This window comes from Sorex fumeus, unplaced genomic scaffold, assembly GCF_029834395.1.
Source record: "Sorex fumeus unplaced genomic scaffold, SorFum_2.1 ptg000063l, whole genome shotgun sequence".
Taxonomy (NCBI): domain Eukaryota; kingdom Metazoa; phylum Chordata; class Mammalia; order Eulipotyphla; family Soricidae; genus Sorex; species Sorex fumeus.
Genome location: NW_026606120.1, coordinates 80273750 through 80292918, shown reverse-complemented (window position 1 = coordinate 80292918; position 19169 = coordinate 80273750). Strand labels below are relative to the sequence as shown.

Below are 19169 nucleotides of genomic sequence, written 5' to 3'. Positions count from 1 at the left end.
TTGAGGGGAGATAATAAGGGGGGGAAGAGAGGGAGAACGGAAAGGGAAAGAAGAGGAAAGAAGGTAGGAAAAAGGAAGGAAGGCAGGAAGGGAGGAAGAGTGGGAGGGAGGAGAGAAGGGAGGGGAAGGGAAGGAGGGAGGAGAGGAGAGAAGGGAGGGAGGGACTAGTCTACCTGCAACTAGGAATTTGTACCTGAGAGGCTAGTCTTCTCATGGCTTCCTCCTGCCGTCTGCGCATTTCTGGGGTTCCTGGGCAGCTTCCACTGGTGAGGGAGGAGTGAGCTGAAGGTGGCTGTGTGAGTGGGAGCTCTCTGTTGGCATCCACATCTGGAATAAAAAGATGGATGTCTGTATCTTAGACTCGTACTCTGAACTAACAGAAGACTGATTTTATTTTATGATCCTGAAATCTACTCCTAGGAATGTACACTCGAGAGAAATTAAAACCCGTATCTATACAAATACTTGTACATAAATGTTTAAAGAAGGAAGAGTCCTAATAGCCAAAATAGAAAAAGGGGGTGGGAGGGGGATCCAAAGGTGTTGAGTGTGCTGGGTTAGAATCCTGGCACCATCTGGCCTCCCCCACAAGCACTACCAGGCTGGTTGTGGCTGTCTCCAGCACTGCCCAGTCCAAGGCTCACATGAGTACTGCCAGCCAGTATTGCCAGGAGTAGCCTCCAGGTCGCCGACACCAAGCACTGCATGGGAAGAACCTATTAATAAAAAAGGTGTAAACAACTCAAATATCCATCAACTAATGAATGAGTAAAATGTGATATATGTCCATACACTGGAACACTACTTGACAAGAAGAAATGAGACGCTGAAATGTGTGACATTATGGCTGGCTAATCCCTGAAAATGTAACTTTCCTCAAAAAAGCCAGTTTCAAAAGACCAAATGCCGCATGACTGCATTTATATGAAATACCTAGGATAGGGAAATCCACAAGGCCAAACAAAAGTAAATTAATGGTTATGAAGGGGGTGGCAAAAGACATTAGGGGGAGAATGGAGGCATGGGACTTCTTTTAGGGGGCATGGGAATGAACTATTATTAGATCATGGTGATTATACTGTGACACTACTAAAAACACGGAATTAAACTATTTTAATGGGTCAATTGTATGGTTTGTTAATTATAGCTTAATACAGTCGTTTTAAAAAAATTTTCATTTGTTCATGTTATTTAAAAATGCACTGACTGCTACCAGGAACCATAGACTATTTTTGAATATGGATTTGTAAATAAGAATTATTTCTTGCACTATTATTTGATGAGCAGAGAAAGGCACTCACATTTGCTTCTCTACCAACAGAGCTAGATTGAGAAGACTTCTATCCAAATGGCAGAGAAGATTCGGAAAGGATAGACTTTGGAAGGACTATAGGTGGGTATGGGGAGGAGATGGAAGGGGAAAAACCCTGAAGAAGCGTCAGCTGAGGGAGAAAGTTCGGAGACTCTGTCACTGTATCATTTCTGTGGTTCACTCCCTCTCTCCACCCCACTCCTCATTAGCTGGCATTTGATTTTGTGGGTAATTATGGTATGAATACCCTCTGTCTTCCAACTATTCCCTCTTGGAGATACCCTCTTTTTTGTCTGAGTGACTATTTTCTGTTTGGTATTCAGAGAACAGTAGAGATAAAAGCTACTGGGGAGGCAGCAGTCAGTGTGAGCAGCAAAATGGCAAAACAAAGTTCTGAAGCAAGCAGAGTAGGGAGGGCTGGGATGAGTGAACAGCTGCTCGAGGGCCTGGCAGCTGTTGGCAAATGTCAGATTCAAATAATAACTACACAGAGGCTTTTAGAGATAGGAAAATAGGGTCCTGTACAAGAGAGCGTCCCGACCCACTGTGCTGAGTACACTTGTGGTTAACGGGATAATGCCAGAATTATACAACAGGTCTCGCTTCACAAACTGCTTTTGTTCCTTGTGTGTGTGCTGGCAGGGGGGGTGATGGTGGTGGTGGTGGAGATGCATGGGGGAGTCAGGCTCAGGATGGGGTGTAGGTGGAAAGCAGGATGACAGGCGAGTGCCTGTCTTGACAGCTTTTCTGTACTGTCCCGGGGAAATGACAGGGAGGGGGCGGGCTGGGGGCTGAGCGTCTGTGGGGGAAGGACTGAGGCAGGTGGTGCAGCACTGCAGCCGAGACTGCTCCCATCTTCCACAGCAGCACCGCTGGGAGAAGGCAACGGTCACCAAAGGGACAACAGACTGAGATGCAGGGGAAGCAGGGGGCTCCCGTCATTTTTTTAAAAACTGCTCCAACTACATTCTTGGTATGAGGGTGAGGGATTCCTAACAAATCAAGTTCAATATACATCAAATTTTGTAAAAATTTAGTGTATTCTCTCCTTATTGATAGAATTCTTTCTCATTAATGGAAAATATTCTACTGCTGCCAGTAACATTTCTAGTTCCGGTTTATATTCACAGGTTACAATTTACTGGTGACTTATTCTCAACCCTTTCTAAGGATCATGGGTTCTATGGAGTTGGTTATGGTGTGGACCTAATAAGATTATAAAAATCAGTATTTAGTATGCAGCAAATTCTCTGTCTGTGTAATCTGATAAATATGTAACCACAGACTCAACTTCCTTTGAGGAGAGTACTACTTTCATGTTTGAAAGTTAACTATCAGGTCAACTTAAAGACATTTCAACATACAGACATTTATCTTGTGAAGGGGAGTATACTGGTATTCTCAAGAGTTTCTGGAGAGAAAAAGATAAAGGATGCAAAAGAGTAACTTAACTATCTCTGAAGAACCTTTACTTTGGGGGAAACACATGGGCTATTTTCTAAAACTCTTATTTTCCTAGACTTGAGGTGGGGGTCTCCCAGGTATCTTTTACTTTCTAAGAAAGTAACTCTTTTTGTCGTTTGGATTTATCCTCTGCCAGACGTGGTTCTACCATTGTTATCTGCAACATTAATATAGAGGAACCTGAGAGACTTTAGTGTCTGGCTTTCTTCTGATATACTCAAATAGTTAATCTCTTTGGCGTAGTAGTTTGGGGAGATACTTATGCACAAAGGGAAACTATAGAATAGATATGGAAAATTATTATCAACCATGAAAGAATTCTTAAAAGTTATAGAATTTTAGCACAGGAACACATCTTACAGATCACCTAGTCCCGCCTCCTCATTTTACAGATAACAAAACCCTTAAAACTAAAGAATTGAAACAAAGTTCTTAAGATTACAAAGTGTAGCTAATCTGAGTGTTGGGGCTCAAACTCTGGCTCTTGACTCGTAGGCCTCAGAAAAGCTTGAGTCAGAAATAGCCCAAGGGCTGGGGAGCTTGCCTTGCATACCTAAGGCCCAGAGTTGGATCCTCTGCACAGCAGGGCCCAGGAGCATCTCTGGGTATATGGCCGTGAGATCCTCAAGCACTATGGGAGATGGTTCCCAGCACTACGGGGCCTGAGCAGCCTCATACCTCTCTCTGGGCTCAAACACCAAACCATCTGGTCTGCTTGTCTGTGTACTTCTGTGGCTTCGAAGCCTCTTCTGCCTGGCCTGGAGGCCACCTCTCCAAACCATAGCTGAGTAAATCAGCATGGTACTTCTTTTAACAGAACAATTACTCTGTCACAATTCCCAGCATATTCTTGCACACTTGGGCTCTTCTTCGAAGTTTCTTTTTACACAGTAATTCTGCTACTTGTTAGATATTCCTAAATGTACCTGAGGTAAGCTGCCTATTCAATAACCTGAGACTGCTAATTAATTCTGACAGGATGCCTGGCGAGTGCTCAGTGCGTTCCTGTTGAGTGTCTAGCAGAGTGCCAGACTCTATAACTTCTATGAACTCAAACAAACCTTTTCTAGTGGATTCTGTCTGAAAGTTTGTGGTGAGCAAGATTACTGGACCAGAAGAACAATAGTTCTTCTCTTTTAATAGTTCAGTAGTTCTCTGCTGATGAACAGAAACCAGGTAGACTGGTTGTATATATTGCATGGGGAGGAAGAACATTTCACCCATCTTTACTTGAGGGTTCCACCAGTAAGGAGGGCAGCATAATGGAGAGAAGAATGGCCATGGCCATCAGACTGCTCAGGCTCCAGGTTCACCATCACCAGTGATGAAACCTGGGAGGTGACCTCACCCTCTCTGAGCCTTAGATCACTGATCTGTGCTAGGACGGTAATAGGAACCTCCTCGTTAAGTGGAAAAGAGGTTTGAGTGAGTTAATGTTTCTAAAGCTCACAGATCTCACGAGCATTTTTGCGAAGAATAAACAGATTCTGGTGATAATAATTAAGCTATATCCCGCCTGTGATGAAAGGAGTCTGAAGATATATCATGTCTCAGCATCTTTGCACCGGGAAGCAGGAGTAACCCTTCAAGGACACCATCGAATTTGAGCCCAAGCAGAGCAAAACTGACAACAGCATGAAATGAAGGCTGCAGTGTGACCAGGCTGGCATGGAACAAGAGAATATGAGTACAGGTTGAACAAAACTGACAATGATGGATACGAATGGTTCTTCTAGGCAATTGCCGTAGTCATTATCCAAAGGACAGACAAGCCATACAGGCAGCAGGGAAGAGTTATAAATTTATTCTGAGAGAAAGGTTTTTTCTGTCACACTTGGGTGACTCTTGGATATGTGGGTCAAATGTAAACAGAGTATTACATTCCTTCCTTCAATTCTGAATTAATGATCCTCACCTGCAAGTCGGGTTTTACACATCCAAAAATAAAAAAGATGAGATTTCATATAAATATGTCAGGAAAAAAAATCCCAGAGTAATGAAGCAGGGAGTTCTTTATAAAGAATACGCACGTTTGGGGGAGGCATGCGGGCTGTCTGAGGCGATCTGTCTCATCCGGGTCCCGTGGCAGCTAAGGGCCACCAGCCTGGAGATGATGGCAGTTTTGCCGAACCCAATGTTTCCAACAATTACTACCCCTTGGTTTACGCTGGCGTTTGAACTTTGAAGCTGAGCATCTATTTCATGGAAAACCCAGTCCCGGCCAACGAACACTGATTCTGTCGTGATGCTGGGCACTTCAAAGAGTAGAGGCTTCAGGGAAATATCTGGAGGCCTATATGGTGCGAAGCGAACTAGAAGGAACAAAAAGAGAACACAGCACTTAGGAAACACCATTTATTGAGTGAAATAAATGCAAAAAGCAGTGTGGTTCAGGAGATTCTTTAAGTTACAGTGTGAGTATCAGGTTATTACAAAAATAATTGGTCTACACAGATAAGCAACAGCATGTGAGCCAGAGACATCTGGTACTCTAATGGGCAGAACACTCTTAAACTTGTAATGATTTACGGAGTAGGCCCAAAGTCAGGGTGACATTCAAAACTATAACACAATGGAGATGACACATCGGTACCAGCAACCAGACAATTACAAAAGTTGTAAAGAAGAGGGGCCCTTCAGGCTGCCTCCTCCATGGGCAGGGGCAGAATCGTTTCAATGCTGTTCTGTGGAGAAAAGCTACAAGGCATTTCCGGGGGTAGAGGCCAAGTTGTGAGAGAACATTTAGGAGGTTTACAGAATCACCTAATGGTTTTTGCCAACCAGTAGGGAAGTGTTTTTAATACTTAATACTATTATGTATATTCTACTAGATATCAGTTTGGTAGAAAAGGAATGCAAAGGAGATTTGACTGTTTCTTTAAGAATGAAAACAGAAATTCCCTTAAGTTCATGAATGTATTTTTAGGGTCTTTTTTTTTTTTTGCAACACCTGGTGTGCTCAGAGGTTACTTTTAGCTCTGTAGTCAGGAATCACTCCTGGCAGGCTCAGGGAACCGTATGAGATGCTGGGGATCAAGCCTGGGTTGGCTGTGTCCAAGGCAAGTACCCTATCTGCTGTACTATCTTTCCAACCCCCAACAGATATATTTTTAAGAGAAGCAAAATCTGGAAGTTCTGATGGTTTAAAAAAAAATCTTCAACATGTTAAGCAGTTAGGTAAGCGGAAACCAAACTGTCACCTAACATCCCTGTACCTATATTGTCTATATTTATGCAACTACTCAGGCAAGCATCTTAACCCCTGTACTATCTGTCTGGTCCTTGAGTAAACATTTTTAAGGATACAAATTCTTTATCATGCACTTATTTACTGTAAATAATTTACCCAATTCTTTAACTTTTCTTTCCACATTTTATTATTTTTTTTTAACTTGTAAAAGCTTAAAACTTTTATGTGATCAAACTTGTTTTTTTCTTTATGGTTTGTCTCTTTATGGTATGTGTCATTATGGTACTGTTTTCTAAAAGGCCTTCCTAATATAAGAGATTAAAATCTTCACAATATTTTCCTTGCACTTTTATTTGAGTTTGATACAGAAAAGGAACTTAGCTTTATTTTCTTTCTCCAAACGGTTAATAAATTATCCCACCGATACCATTAATTTGAAACACTTTCTCATACTTACACTGAGTCTGTTTTTAAGTTATCTAGTTCCACTTATCTCTAAGCCCATTTCTATGTCAGTATAAGTCTCACATGACTTTAGTTAATTTTTCAATAGATTTTGAAAACTATAGCTTCAAAAGAAATTTACCATGATAACGTTTTTCTTTTCTGCCATTATAATTCTTGTCTGTTTTATTTACCCAGTTCTGAAGGCTAATCCAGAGAAACTCTACATAAGAGTTTCATTAAAAATAATAGATTTTTTTTTTTTGGCTGAAGCAATAGGATGGTGGAAAGGGCACTTGCCTTGCATGCGGCTTACCCAGGTTTGATCCCCAACACCCCAAATGACCCCACCAAGAACCACCAGGAGTGATCCCTGAGCACAGAACCATGAGTAAGTGGATCACAGTGGGTCTGGCCCAAAGACCCCAAACAAACACATTTCTTGAAATAACTGTAGTATGTTTTTGTAAGTCAGCGCAGGTATCTATTTCACTTTAGCAGAAAAACATCACTGTCACTGTCACTGTCCTCCCGTTGTTCATCGATTTGCTCGAGCAGGCCCAGTAACGTCTCCATCATGAGACTTGTTGTTACTGTGTTTGGCATGTCGAATACGTCACAGGGAGCTTGCTAGGCTCTGCCATACGGGCGAGATACTCTCGTTAGCTTGCTGGGCTCTTCGAGAGGGGCGGAGGAATTGAACTCCGGTCGGCCATGTTGGCTGCTTGCAAGGAAAACGCCCTACCGGCTGTGCTATAGCTCCAGCCCAGCAGATATACATCATATATCTGAAATTAATCATTAAATTTTAATGTTATAACGAAAAATATTCCAAGGTAATTCACACAATATAGAAAGTAAACACATTTAGAAGTGTTTCTCTTTAAAATAATCAAAGTAGCTTTACTTTAGATAAAAAATAAATAATATTTATATACCATCCTAAAAATAGCACTGTCCACTATAGAACTGTCCTCCTGTTGTTCATTGAATTGCTCGAGCAGGCACCAGTAACGTCTCCATTGTGAGACTCATTACTGTTTTTGGCATATCGAATGTGCCACAGGTGGCTTGCCAGGCTCTGCTGTGCAGGTGGGATACTCTTGGTAGCTTGACAGACTCTTCGAGAGGGATGGAGGAATCGAATGGGTTGGCTGCGTGCAGGGAAATGCCCTACCCACTGTGCTATTGCTCCAGCCCATCATAAAAATAAGTATTAAAAATAACACTCAAATTTATCTTAAGGAAAAAATTAAAAAAAATTATTAATGGTTACTATATAAACTTGTTCAACTTTTAGGGATATAAATAGCAATATTCAGCAATGCTACCTGAATCCTATTTATGAGAAGTCAAAATACACATATACACACATACACATGCACACAAAGTTCTTTGTAACATGTATGGTGTTAGGAAGATTAAATGCACTATTGTATACTAAACAAAGACTTCACAGTCATTAAAAATATTAATTTTTTCCAGGCTCACAGAAATGTTGACATAAAAATTTAACAAAAAGAGTACAAAATTGAAAATGTTATGATTACAATTGATAGTATATGTACAAGACAATAACCAAAAAGAAAAACCCAGAATGGATAAGAGATGCTATGATGGCTATTAAATTTTCTTTAAAATTTAAAGTAACTTTCCCATATGAATAAAAAAACCCCTCAAAATAAATCAATTGAAACTGACAATAAAAGCATATCCTGCATATTTTCTTCCACAACCATTGTATATGTATTTTTAGTGAAAAAGTAGTTTAGATTTTTATTTTCATTATTATAGAATAATTTAAAAATAAACATGAGAAGAAAATATATAAATTAGGTAATGTCTGATAGGGTCTGAATGCTAGGCTAAGAATATCTGTATTTCCTTTCATAACCTATTTAAGAGGCTAGCTAGGAGGCACTCTGGAGAGGAGGAGCCATAAAGAGACCACTTGAAACAACAGTCCTGGAAAGATGCAGTGCAGGCTGAATCCAGATTTCAGTGAGACTGCAGGGGAGATGGGATGTATAGGAACTGTTCCACGATCAGATGTGGTGGGAATGGAAGGGGAAGAAGGTAAAGATCTTTCCAAAATTTCAAGTCTGAGAGGTTAAGGGGCTGAGGAGCACGAAGAGTTCAATCTATCAAGAAAGAGAGAATTTTTCTATTTTCTATGAACGATTTTATTTTCTCCAGATAAGGAAGTGGTCAGTTCATGCTCACTCAAGGCCTCAACTCTGAGTTTGAATTCTACAAAACAAATTGCAGCAGAAACTATTTGCTTTGCATATTTAAGTAGGCACTGTGATGAGGAAAGCGTGCAGAACAGTCCTCTGAATGTCATCTGTACATTCACAAAGGATAGGTAGACTCACAGGAGTTTCTCAAAGAACACAGGAGAAGGACAGTGGCTGAAAGAGTAAGGCACTAGGAGAGAAGCACCAATGAAGAGGAAGAAAAGAAGGGTGGTAGAAGGGACTTTCCTGGCTGAGAATGCAATCACTAGAGCTGGCCTGGACTTTATAAACTCAAGAGTTTATAAAGGGGTGGAGAGATAGCTCAATGAACTGAGGGAATGCTTTGCATGCATGGTGCCTACGTTTGGTCCCAATCATAGGTCTCGGAAAAACCTTTGAGCACTGTCCATGTATGACTCAAATCTCCATGTCCCCCTCAAAAAAAGAATTTATAAAAATAGCAATTATTGGAGCTGGAGACATAGTATAGTGGGTAAGGTGCTTGCCTTGCATATGGCCAACATAGGTTTGATTCCTGATACCCTATATGGTCCCCTGAGAACTGCAAGGAGTAATTCCTGAGTAAAGAGGCAGAAATAATCTCTGAGCATTGTCAGGTGTGGCCCCAAAAGCAAAAAAGAAAGTATTTATTTTATACTTTCTTATTATAGATCACAGTTTTGCACAATATTGTTATTATTTTCCTTGTTCATTCCTATTTCCTCATCTAGAATGGAGCTCTATGAAACTGGAAACTACCACAGCTAACACCAGCATCTAGTCTCAGATACACAGCAAAGGCTCAACAAACATTTGCTAAATGAATACTGAATAAGGGAATCACAGAGTTTTATAAAAAGAACTCTTATTAGGAGAAGGGGGGAAGTGAAGGAAGTGTTTTGTCATTATGTCAGAGCCCACATATATCTCAAGATCGTAATTAAGATGAAAGTTTCTGCTATTTAGTCAAGAATTAAATTTGCCCTAGCAATCCTAGACTGTTCCAGGTCTTGTGAATTTTTTCTTTGAATGATCTATCAGGCACCTCTGCTCATCTCAACTATTTCTGTCTTGCTCAGGGTTTCTTTTTGTTATTCCTCCAGCTTCCTAGCTGACTTCCTTTTCTAGCTTTGCTCTCTGCCTCGGCCATCCACTTTACATATTCTACCAGAGGAATTCTTTATTTCTCTGATTAGATTGGTCACATTATCTGCAGTCGTCTGCAATCTCCAATGGCTCAGCTTTCTGTAATATGAAATCCAAGTTTCTTGCCAGATTTCTCTCCCCATAAAACACTACCTGATTACCTCTTTCTCATAGCTTGCCCATAATACTGTCTGAGGCAGAGGATGTAGTCTTCCCAGAGTAGCTTGACAGACCCTACTTCATTCCTGTCCTTTCATTTGCAGAGGGCTGTTCCTTTGAGATGAAATGACCCTTTCTTCTACCCAAACACCATCTATGTGCTAAAATCCAGGTTAATTTCCATTTATTCCACAGTATCTTTTCTACTTAATCTAGCTCTCATTCAACTTCTTGTCCCTAAACCAATTTTACACTAAAATTTTGTGCAAAGTTCTAGGCTGATTTATATCCTATTTTTTTAAATTTTTGGGCTACACTCAGTGATGCTCAGAGGTTACTCTTGGCTCTGCACTCAGGAATTACTCATGGCGGTGCTTTGGGGATGATATGGGATGCTGGGGATTGAACCGGGGTTGGTCAAGTGCAAGGCAAACACCCTCCCTATTTTTAAATTTAAATTTATTTTTGGCTTTGGGGCCTTCCCCAGCAATGCATGACTATACCCACCTCTGTACTTGGGGGTTGGTCCTAGTGCTACTATGCATGGAACTTTTAGCTCCAGGGTACAAAACATTCACTCTAGGCTTTGTGTTACCTCTGAGTAATTTATTTATTTTTAAGAGGAAAAACTGAGAAATAAGCTTCTAACCTGGCACTTAAGTAATGAGGTTAACATCTCAGTTTCAGTTTAGGAACTAACATCCTGGGGGTGGGAAAGACTTGAAGAAAACCAGAATAGTGTGTGTGTATGGGTGAGAGAGAGTGTGAGTATGTTGGGGAGTAAGGGATTTGAGGCAGTAACTTAGTAGTGTTGTTTTATTTTATTATTATTGTACTATTTTGTGGTAGTGTTGGGGATCAAACCCAAATGAACCTCATGTATGAGAGGCATGTGTTCTACTACTGAGCTACATCCCTGACACACCCCCATCCACCACTATCTTTTAGTATGTTCACAAAGTTGTACAACCACTGTTTCCATACGCTTCTAAAACATTTTTTTTGCTCCAAGAGAAAAATTGCATATTCACAAGTCATTCTCCATTTCTTCCTTCCCCCTTTAATATCAATCACTACTTCTACTGGTTTACCTGTCTGGATACTTCACATATGATGTAACTTTTTGGTTTTGTGGTTACATCCAGCAGTATCTGGGGACCACATGGTACCAGGGGCTGAACCCAATTTCTGCATGCAAAACACGCACTCCAGCCTTTGAACCATTTCTCTGGTCCATTGTGATAGTCAGGGTCTGAATTTTCTCACTCAGGATAAGAACAGGCTCATCGATGTAGCCTGAATACTTAATTCCTTTTTATTCATGCTCAGAAACACACATGCATGGATGTTTGTTTAGCTATGAGCTTGTTTAGCTATGAATCCAATGAGAGATATTTGGCTGTTTCCTCTTTTGGGCTACTGTGAATAGTGTTATAAATATTTGTGCATGCTTTTGTTTTGAGAACATTCAATTCTTTTGGATATATACTTAGAAATGAAATTTCTAGGTCATACAGAAAATTTTTGAATTTTTGGGAGAAAACTATTTTCTACAGTAACTGCGCTATTTGATATTTCTCTCAGTAATGTATGAGTACCAATTTTCCTTCATCCTTCCTAGACTTGAATTTTTTTGTTTTTATGATAGCGATGCTAGTAGGTATGAAATGGTATCTCACTGTGGTCTTATTTGTCTCCCCTAATAACTAGAGATGAGAGTATCTTATGTGCTTACTGCCTAGAGCATGCCCTTTAAAAAAAAAGATGTCTACTCAAGTCCTTGGTTTATTTTTAATTGTGTAGTCTTTTTATTGTTGAGATGCACAAGGTCTTTACATATTCTGGATATCAGAGTCTTAGCAGATGTAACATTTACAACATTTCTCCCTTTTGTGAAGGCTGAGGTTCACTTTATTTTATTATTATTAATTGAAGTGCTGGGAGATGGTATCATACCCAGGGTATCATACATGCAAGTTCAGTGCTTTGTCATTGGTGCTCCTACCCCACGCTTCGTAGTCATGCTCTGGGAGATGACTTTGATGCACGGAAGTTTTAATTTTGATGACATCCATACAATTAGATATCTCTAATTTTATCCAAACCAAGGGCAAAAGACATCCCTATATTTTCTTCTAGGAATCTTATAATTTTTAGCTCTTATGTTTAGGTGGTATATTATAACTTGTGTATAACTTTTATAGAAAAGTCTAAACAGTACTAAGGAGAACTGGAGACCCAACCAGAATAAAAGCAAATTCTGATTCCCCAAATCTAGGATTTTTCTACTCTACTATGTCATATCTGTTCAATAAATTATTCTTATTCTTAAAATGAAACAAGTTATTTCACTGACAATCAGAATGCAGTCTTTGCTGACTGCATAGGATAACTGCCTTTCCTGCACCTCTCCTTGTGCTTTCTTTAGCAACCTCATGCTTGGCCAGAGACAATTTTTCTTATCAGAGAAGAGCTACCAAGACACTGAGTAACTTTCTAAACAGAAAGACTCATATCTTTGGGTCTGCGATTACTTTATATTTGTTATCAGTGGGGAATTCATGAATATGATCAATGTCAATTCAGAATGTGAAGTACAGATTTAACTTAAATGTTTAAGTTTCTGTGAAATTTTCTATTAAGATATCTTGTGCTCATGTTGACGTAATCTCTCATCATATTTTATTCCACTGAGAAAGCTTTGACATTTAAGAAAGTTATTTAAAAATTTTTTCTAAAAATGTAATCAATTCACAAAAGCCTCAAGGGAAGAACAGTTAAAATTAGCCCAGTACCATATGGTAAAACAACTGCAGACACCAAGAACAGCCTAGAAATTTCTGTACTTCGGAATTTAAGGTTTTGTCGATCAATATGCTAAAGAGAGCCATACTTACTCTGCACCAACAAAACATTTAGACCATGCGAACAAGAAGGTAATGTGGCCTGCCTGTGGAAATGTGAACTCCAGAGTATGCCTATGGAGGTAATGCACAGTCTCTGTGAAATTCATATACCTAAATAAATGCTTGCTCGGGTATCAGCTGGCTTCTAAGAGATTTTTTCTAAAGCAGAAACCACTGAAATAATCCAGTGAGAAATGGCCACTGTAACTCTGAGCTAGTCCCTCCCAGCAAGAGAGCATCCTTCTCAAAACACCCAAGTAAAGCACAAATTATATTTGTAATTTACCTCACAATGAAAAAAACTGTGATGGGTGTATAAAAAGGTAGATGGAGAGATATGTGATAAATAAAAACATTTTAAAAGGGCATGCAAATGAGACATGCACAGCAGTTTTGAAAGGAACTTAATTAACACTGCAGAGTTTCATTGGTGTGTGTAGCTCTTTAATGCAAATTCACTTTGCAGCAGACAAATGAATTCTCTCTAGGAATCAGTCTCTAAGGAATTATCAATAAGTATAATTATATATCTAAGCTTACACAGAAAACTGACCTTTCTTGAACTAAGGCAAAGACTAAATATTTAAAAAACAAACAAATGTGCATCAAGGCTAATAGATCAGTTTGCCCAAATGCAAATATAAACAGCCACAGCATGGGGGAAAGAGGAGAGGGAAGTGGGAGCAAAACAGTTCTAACTGGATTTAGACTTAAGCATATTCACTCTGGAAAACAATCATGAATCATCTCAAAGGAAGATAGTCACAGGGTCACAGGACTGGCTGAGAAAGGTATGTGTACGATAGCCAAGGTCTGGGGCAAACAGGAGCATAGTGGTATTTCCTCACATTCTTCCTTACTGACTGTAAAGTCTGGCCTGGAAGTTTACTGTAGGTTTATACTGTGCATGCTATTCTCTTCACAGGGCAGAGGAAAAACAGATGTGCTGCCAACCAAACCTGCTATCACATTAGCATCCAACATAAGCCAGAAAACTTATTATTTTTTTTCTGAAGAAATACTTATTAAATCAAGGCAAGGGCTCATTTATCTAGTGAGTTTCTTGAAAACTCACTTTCCTATTTATGAGCCTAACTTCTTTAGGATGTTGTTTCTTCTTGGTACTCAGGATACAGGGATTTATACTATAAGGAAGGATGACTCTACAGTAGGCAATTATTCCTGCTCCAGGAAATGAGGCTTTGAAGCATATAATAGAATTTGAAGCAGCTACTAAAAGACAATTTAAAATTTTTCAAAAAAAATTAAATAAGCAGAATCACTTTTTGGGTTAGCAGGGAACTTAACACGGGGGAAAATGTCAGAATGCCTCTCATTTACCAGATCTCTGATCTAAAAGTTTCTTATATTCTCAATATCCCAGTTTCCCCCTCATCTTTAAAATAGGGATAACAGGGGATAGAGAGATAGTAGAGCTAGTAGGGTGCTTGTCCTGCATGTGGCCGACCTGGATTCGATCCCTGGCATCCTACGTGGGTCCTCCAAGCACTGCCATAGTAATTCCTGAGTGAAGAATAAGGACTAACCCCTGAGCATTGCCAAGTTTGGCCCCAAACCAACCAACCAAATAAACAAAAAATAAGGATAACAGTGTCCAGAGAGATAGCGGGGGTGGGGGATGTGCTTGCCTTGACACTGCACACTACATATGGTTCCCTAAGCACTGCCAAGTGTGGTCCCAAAATAAAATAGGGATAACTATGAGTTAAATAAGCTAATATATATGACAAAGACTTCCATAGTTAACTGTGTTAGCTGCTATAACTATCCATATCATAAAGCCAAAAAAAAAGTTACTCAGTATAAAGCACAATTTATGCACATTTACTTTTATACTAAACTTCACAGAAAGGGTACTGAAACACAGTTACCCTCTTTAAGCCCTCTCTTATCAAGGCTTCTGAGGTTCATTCCTTAATACTGTCAATCTTCACTGTGACAGCAACAACTCATTCTGAGCCTGGACTCCTTCCATTATTCTGCTAAAAATGTTTTGGTTAAAGTCACTGAAGTCCACTACTCTATTTTCAGTCTTTATACTTCTTCATACCCATTCCTCTGTAATTAACACTTTTAATCAATGTCCACTTCTTGAAATACAATCCCCCCCTTTTTTTCCTTTTTGGATCATACCTGGTGATGCACAGTGGTTACTCCTGGCTTTGCACTCAGGAATTACTCCTGGCGGTGCTCGGGGAACCATACAGGATGCTGGGAATGGAACCCGGGTTGGCTACGTGCAAGGCAAACACCCTACTCGCTGTGTTATTGCTCCAGCCTCTACGTTCCCCCACCCTCTTCATAGACTTCATATGAGAACACTTTCTTCAAAGTTCTTTTATATTCTCTTCCTGATATATCTTTTATGACCACTTCTATTCTACTCATCCCTAAAACAGAGCAAACCCTAGTTTTTAAACTTAGAGGTTCCCCCCCTTCACTACCACTTAGGTAATCTCAAAGTCATAGACTAATAGTTTCATAATTATGGTGATGTATTTTTATAGTTCTATTTCAGAACCCTGTTTCTAAACTATAGATCATTTATAGGCACATATGAGTTACTATTCCAACCAGTCTCTAACTTAAAACGTTTGAAATAAAAGTCATCTCACACATCTTAACCCATTCTTTTCTCTCCCATTTGCTACCTTAGCTAACAAAATATCATCTACCTTGTTTTTCAAGGTCAAAATTTAGGGCTGACCAGGATTGGATTTTTTCTTCCTTAATCTTTTTTTTTAAAATAATTTATTTATTTATTGAATCACTGTGGGAAAAGTTACAGAGCTTTCAGGTTTAGGTCTCAGTCATGTAAATATCAAACACATTTCCCTTTACCAATACTTATTTTTAACCGCGAACCCCAATAGAACCCCACCTCCCACCCCTCCCAATTCCTGTGAGGCAGATGAGTTCTAGTTAACACTCTATCTACTTTGACTAGATTCATTGTTTCGATAAAAGATGCACCATTATTATTTAGAGTTTACGACCCCCCCCCCCCCCCCAAATCAGACATGCTGAATGACCGTTGTGAAATGGTTTGCTTTCTACAGCTGGGTTTTAAGAATTATTGCGGCCGCACGGTTTTGGATTTCTGCTATTTTACTTATTAACCCTGGAAGTATTTCTATTAAAAGTAAGAAAGTTAAGGGATTGGTTTCTGTGCTCTGGAGTCGTGGCCGTGCCGGAGAGCCACTCGTGGGGGCAACTGGTGACCTCGGTAGGGCGTGAAGGATGGACCCAGAACGCCCCCCTTCCCATGAGGTCCCTGCCGCCCCGACCCCCGGCTCAAACCTGCTGTCCACAAGGCTCCCGTGCGGTCGCCATCTTTCTTTCCAGAGAGGCCCGGGCGAATGGGGCAACACCCTTTCCCCTCCAGGCAGGCGCGGTTTAACACATAGTCCATTTGCTTTTCTGCTCCAAGCGGCTGGTTTTCTGGCCGGAGAGCCGCTCGTGGGGGGCGACTGGTGACCTCGGTCTCTTCCTTAATCTATATATACAATGTATTACAGTCTCTATCTTTTTGTTGTTGCTGTTGTTTGTTTTTGGTGCACACCTGATGGTGCTCAGGGCAGGGCTCTGGGAACCACTGTAGTGCCAGATATTGAACCCAGGCCATCCATGTGCAAGGGAGGTGCCCTACCCACTATCCTCTCTGCCCCTAACCTCCATAATTTATTCTTGAGGGTTATCTCTCCCTTTTTTTTTCCCACTTTACTGTTACTTAGAATAAATAACCTTGAAGGAGTTCTACATCATTCAAAGCCATATTTTTGTTACTTGTAAAATGAGGTTAGTAATAGCATCCAACCCTCCAAAGGTTGAATGAAAAAATGTATGTTACTTAGTTCAGAATTTAGTTGATTGCCAACAAATCATTTCCATGTAGTTTAAGTTCTTAACGTATCTTGCTTTTACTGTTTTTTGTATTTAATGAATCATCTTATATTCCCCATATGTCTGTTGTGTATTGCCTCCAAAAGCATGTCTCTGTCATGATCTAGTCAGCTCTTGTACTTCTATCCTCACCTCTTAGTAACTTACCATGAACAACAGCAGGTTCCTATTAACTAGCCAATTCTTGTCAAGTATTCAAGAAAGTTCAATAAACAAACACATGAATGAAGCCAGTTAATTTTGGGTTTCCATTTTCAACTGAAGGGAAATGTGTATAGACCTGGTTTTGGAATTGCAGGAAGGCCAGAGGAAGACAGTTATAATTCAAACTAAGATCTTCGAAAATCACTGCACTTTGCCAGGATGACAAAAGAAGTGAATCATCTGTTTGTGGCTTTTCAGGACACATTTCTGTTTAAAGGCTACTGTCATAAACAAAAGGGTCATTAAAGAACACAACAGTCAGGAAAGAAAACTGTTATTTTCCAAACTCTCCCAATAAGAACTGGATGTAGGCCAGGGTGATGATAGTCAAAGAATAGTATTTCCAAGAGAAGCTGGGCAAAAAGAAAATGTGCAGTTAAAGAGAGGGCAGAATAGATTTCTAAAAATACCATTTTCCCTTTCTTTTAGAAAAGTTACTGAAAATCCTGATTTCATGCCTACCTACTTAGTAACTAAAGTCTTGCAAGTGATACCTTTAAGATTCATTATTGTATAAATAAATACATATCTTATTATTTATTATTTTAGGTAAAAATATTATTTTGGCTTACCAAATAAAACCAAAGCACCCAAACAAAATGCTTCTAATACTAAGCCAATCAACAAATTCTAATACCAAATTTTCAACAGTTAGCCATAGAAATATAGGAAGCTGATTACCCATAGACATATATAAAGATTACCCATAGAAATATATGAAGTTGATGACTTACTCAAATTTCTAATGCAAAAAAAATATCAAGATACGTTACTGTTAAAAAAATCAAAGTCAACAATAAAGAAAAATACTGAAGGCCTCCAGAGGGAACATATGTAACATATAAAGACAGGTCAGATTTTTCATCAGACATTCTACAGGTGATAAGATTAGAATGCATATTGGCAAACTTGAAGCCAATACTTTAACCTACAAAATTACTATTCAAATATGATGGAGAAATAAAGGTTTTCCCTGAAAAACAAAAGCTAATGGAGTTCGCCACCAATAGACCTATACAACTAAAAATGTTGAAAGTATTTTCTTTAAAGACAAAGGGAAAAAATTTATATATCATGACAAAATAGTGATACAGAATCAGAAATATCAAGAATAAAATGAGACAACAAAGTATTAATGGGGAGAAAGGATTGGATGAAATTTGGTTGATCCAAAGTTGACAATTAGATATCAGCACCAAAAAGACTATTTGAGACACAGACGGACTGATTCAAACCTTTTGGAAGCTAAAAAAAAAAAAAATTCCGAGCACAGGCATTTAGAAATTCATGGAGGAGAACAAGAGAGATAGTACAATGGGTAGGGCACTTGCCTTTCACGCACCCAACCTGGGTTCAGTCCCAGGCATCCCGTACAGCTCCGTGAGCCAACCAGGACTGATTCTGGAGTGTAGAGCCAGGAGTAAGCCCTGGATGTACCCTGGATGCACTACTGGATGTACCCTCTCCCCAATAATAAAAACAGACAAAAAGAAAAACACCACATGCAAGACACCCAGAAAACAAAAAGATTAAAAACAGCAAGGGGTGGGGTGAGGTTGTGTTGTGGAGATGATTCAAAGGGTAAGAGGGCATGCTTGTATGTGAGAGCCCAGGTTCTATCCTGGGCTCTGGGTTCTGAATGGTCTCTGAGCACAGAGCTGGAAGCAGCCTCCTGAGCACCACCAGCTGTGGTCTCCAAACAAAAACATCACAGTCACAGTCACAGTCCTCCCGTTATTCATCGATTTGCTCGAGCGGGCCTAGTAACGTCTCCATCATGAGACTTGTTACTGTGTTTGGCATACCGGATACGTCACAGGTAGCTTGCCAGGCACTGCCGTGCGGGCGAGATACTCTCGGTAGCTTGCTGGGCTCTCCGAGAGGGGCAGAGGAATCGAACTCAGGTTGGCCATGTTGGCCGCTTGTAAGGTGAACGCCCTACCGCTGTGCTATAACAAAAACATAAATAATAAAATAGCCATAATTAAGCTTCATATATCAATAATCACTCTAAGTGGATAATCGGATAGTCTGAGTTCACAGTGGGGACAGGGATGTAGCAGCTGAATAGGAGAGAGCATATGTCTATGGGTTTGATCCCTGGCACCCAAAACAAAACACATTAATTCCCTATGTTCATTACAGTACTATCCATGGTAGACAAAGTCTACCCAACTCCAGTG

The 19169-nt window shown here is 39.8% G+C and overlaps 1 protein-coding gene across 8 annotated transcripts in view; it reads right to left on the bottom strand.

Annotated features, from left to right (window-relative positions):
• The window catches only part of TANC2 (tetratricopeptide repeat, ankyrin repeat and coiled-coil containing 2), a 413565-nt gene that overhangs the window by 92984 nt on the left and 301412 nt on the right, over nt 1-19169 (bottom strand). For all 8 annotated transcript variants that reach the window (XM_056126689.1, XM_056126692.1, XM_056126693.1 and 5 more), the window contains 2 exons: nt 4807-5088; nt 194-327 (listed from right to left, as the gene is read on the bottom strand). In XM_056126689.1, the coding sequence (XP_055982664.1) occupies nt 194-327; nt 4807-5088 (416 nt within the window). The remainder of the gene's footprint in view (nt 1-193; nt 328-4806; nt 5089-19169) is intronic.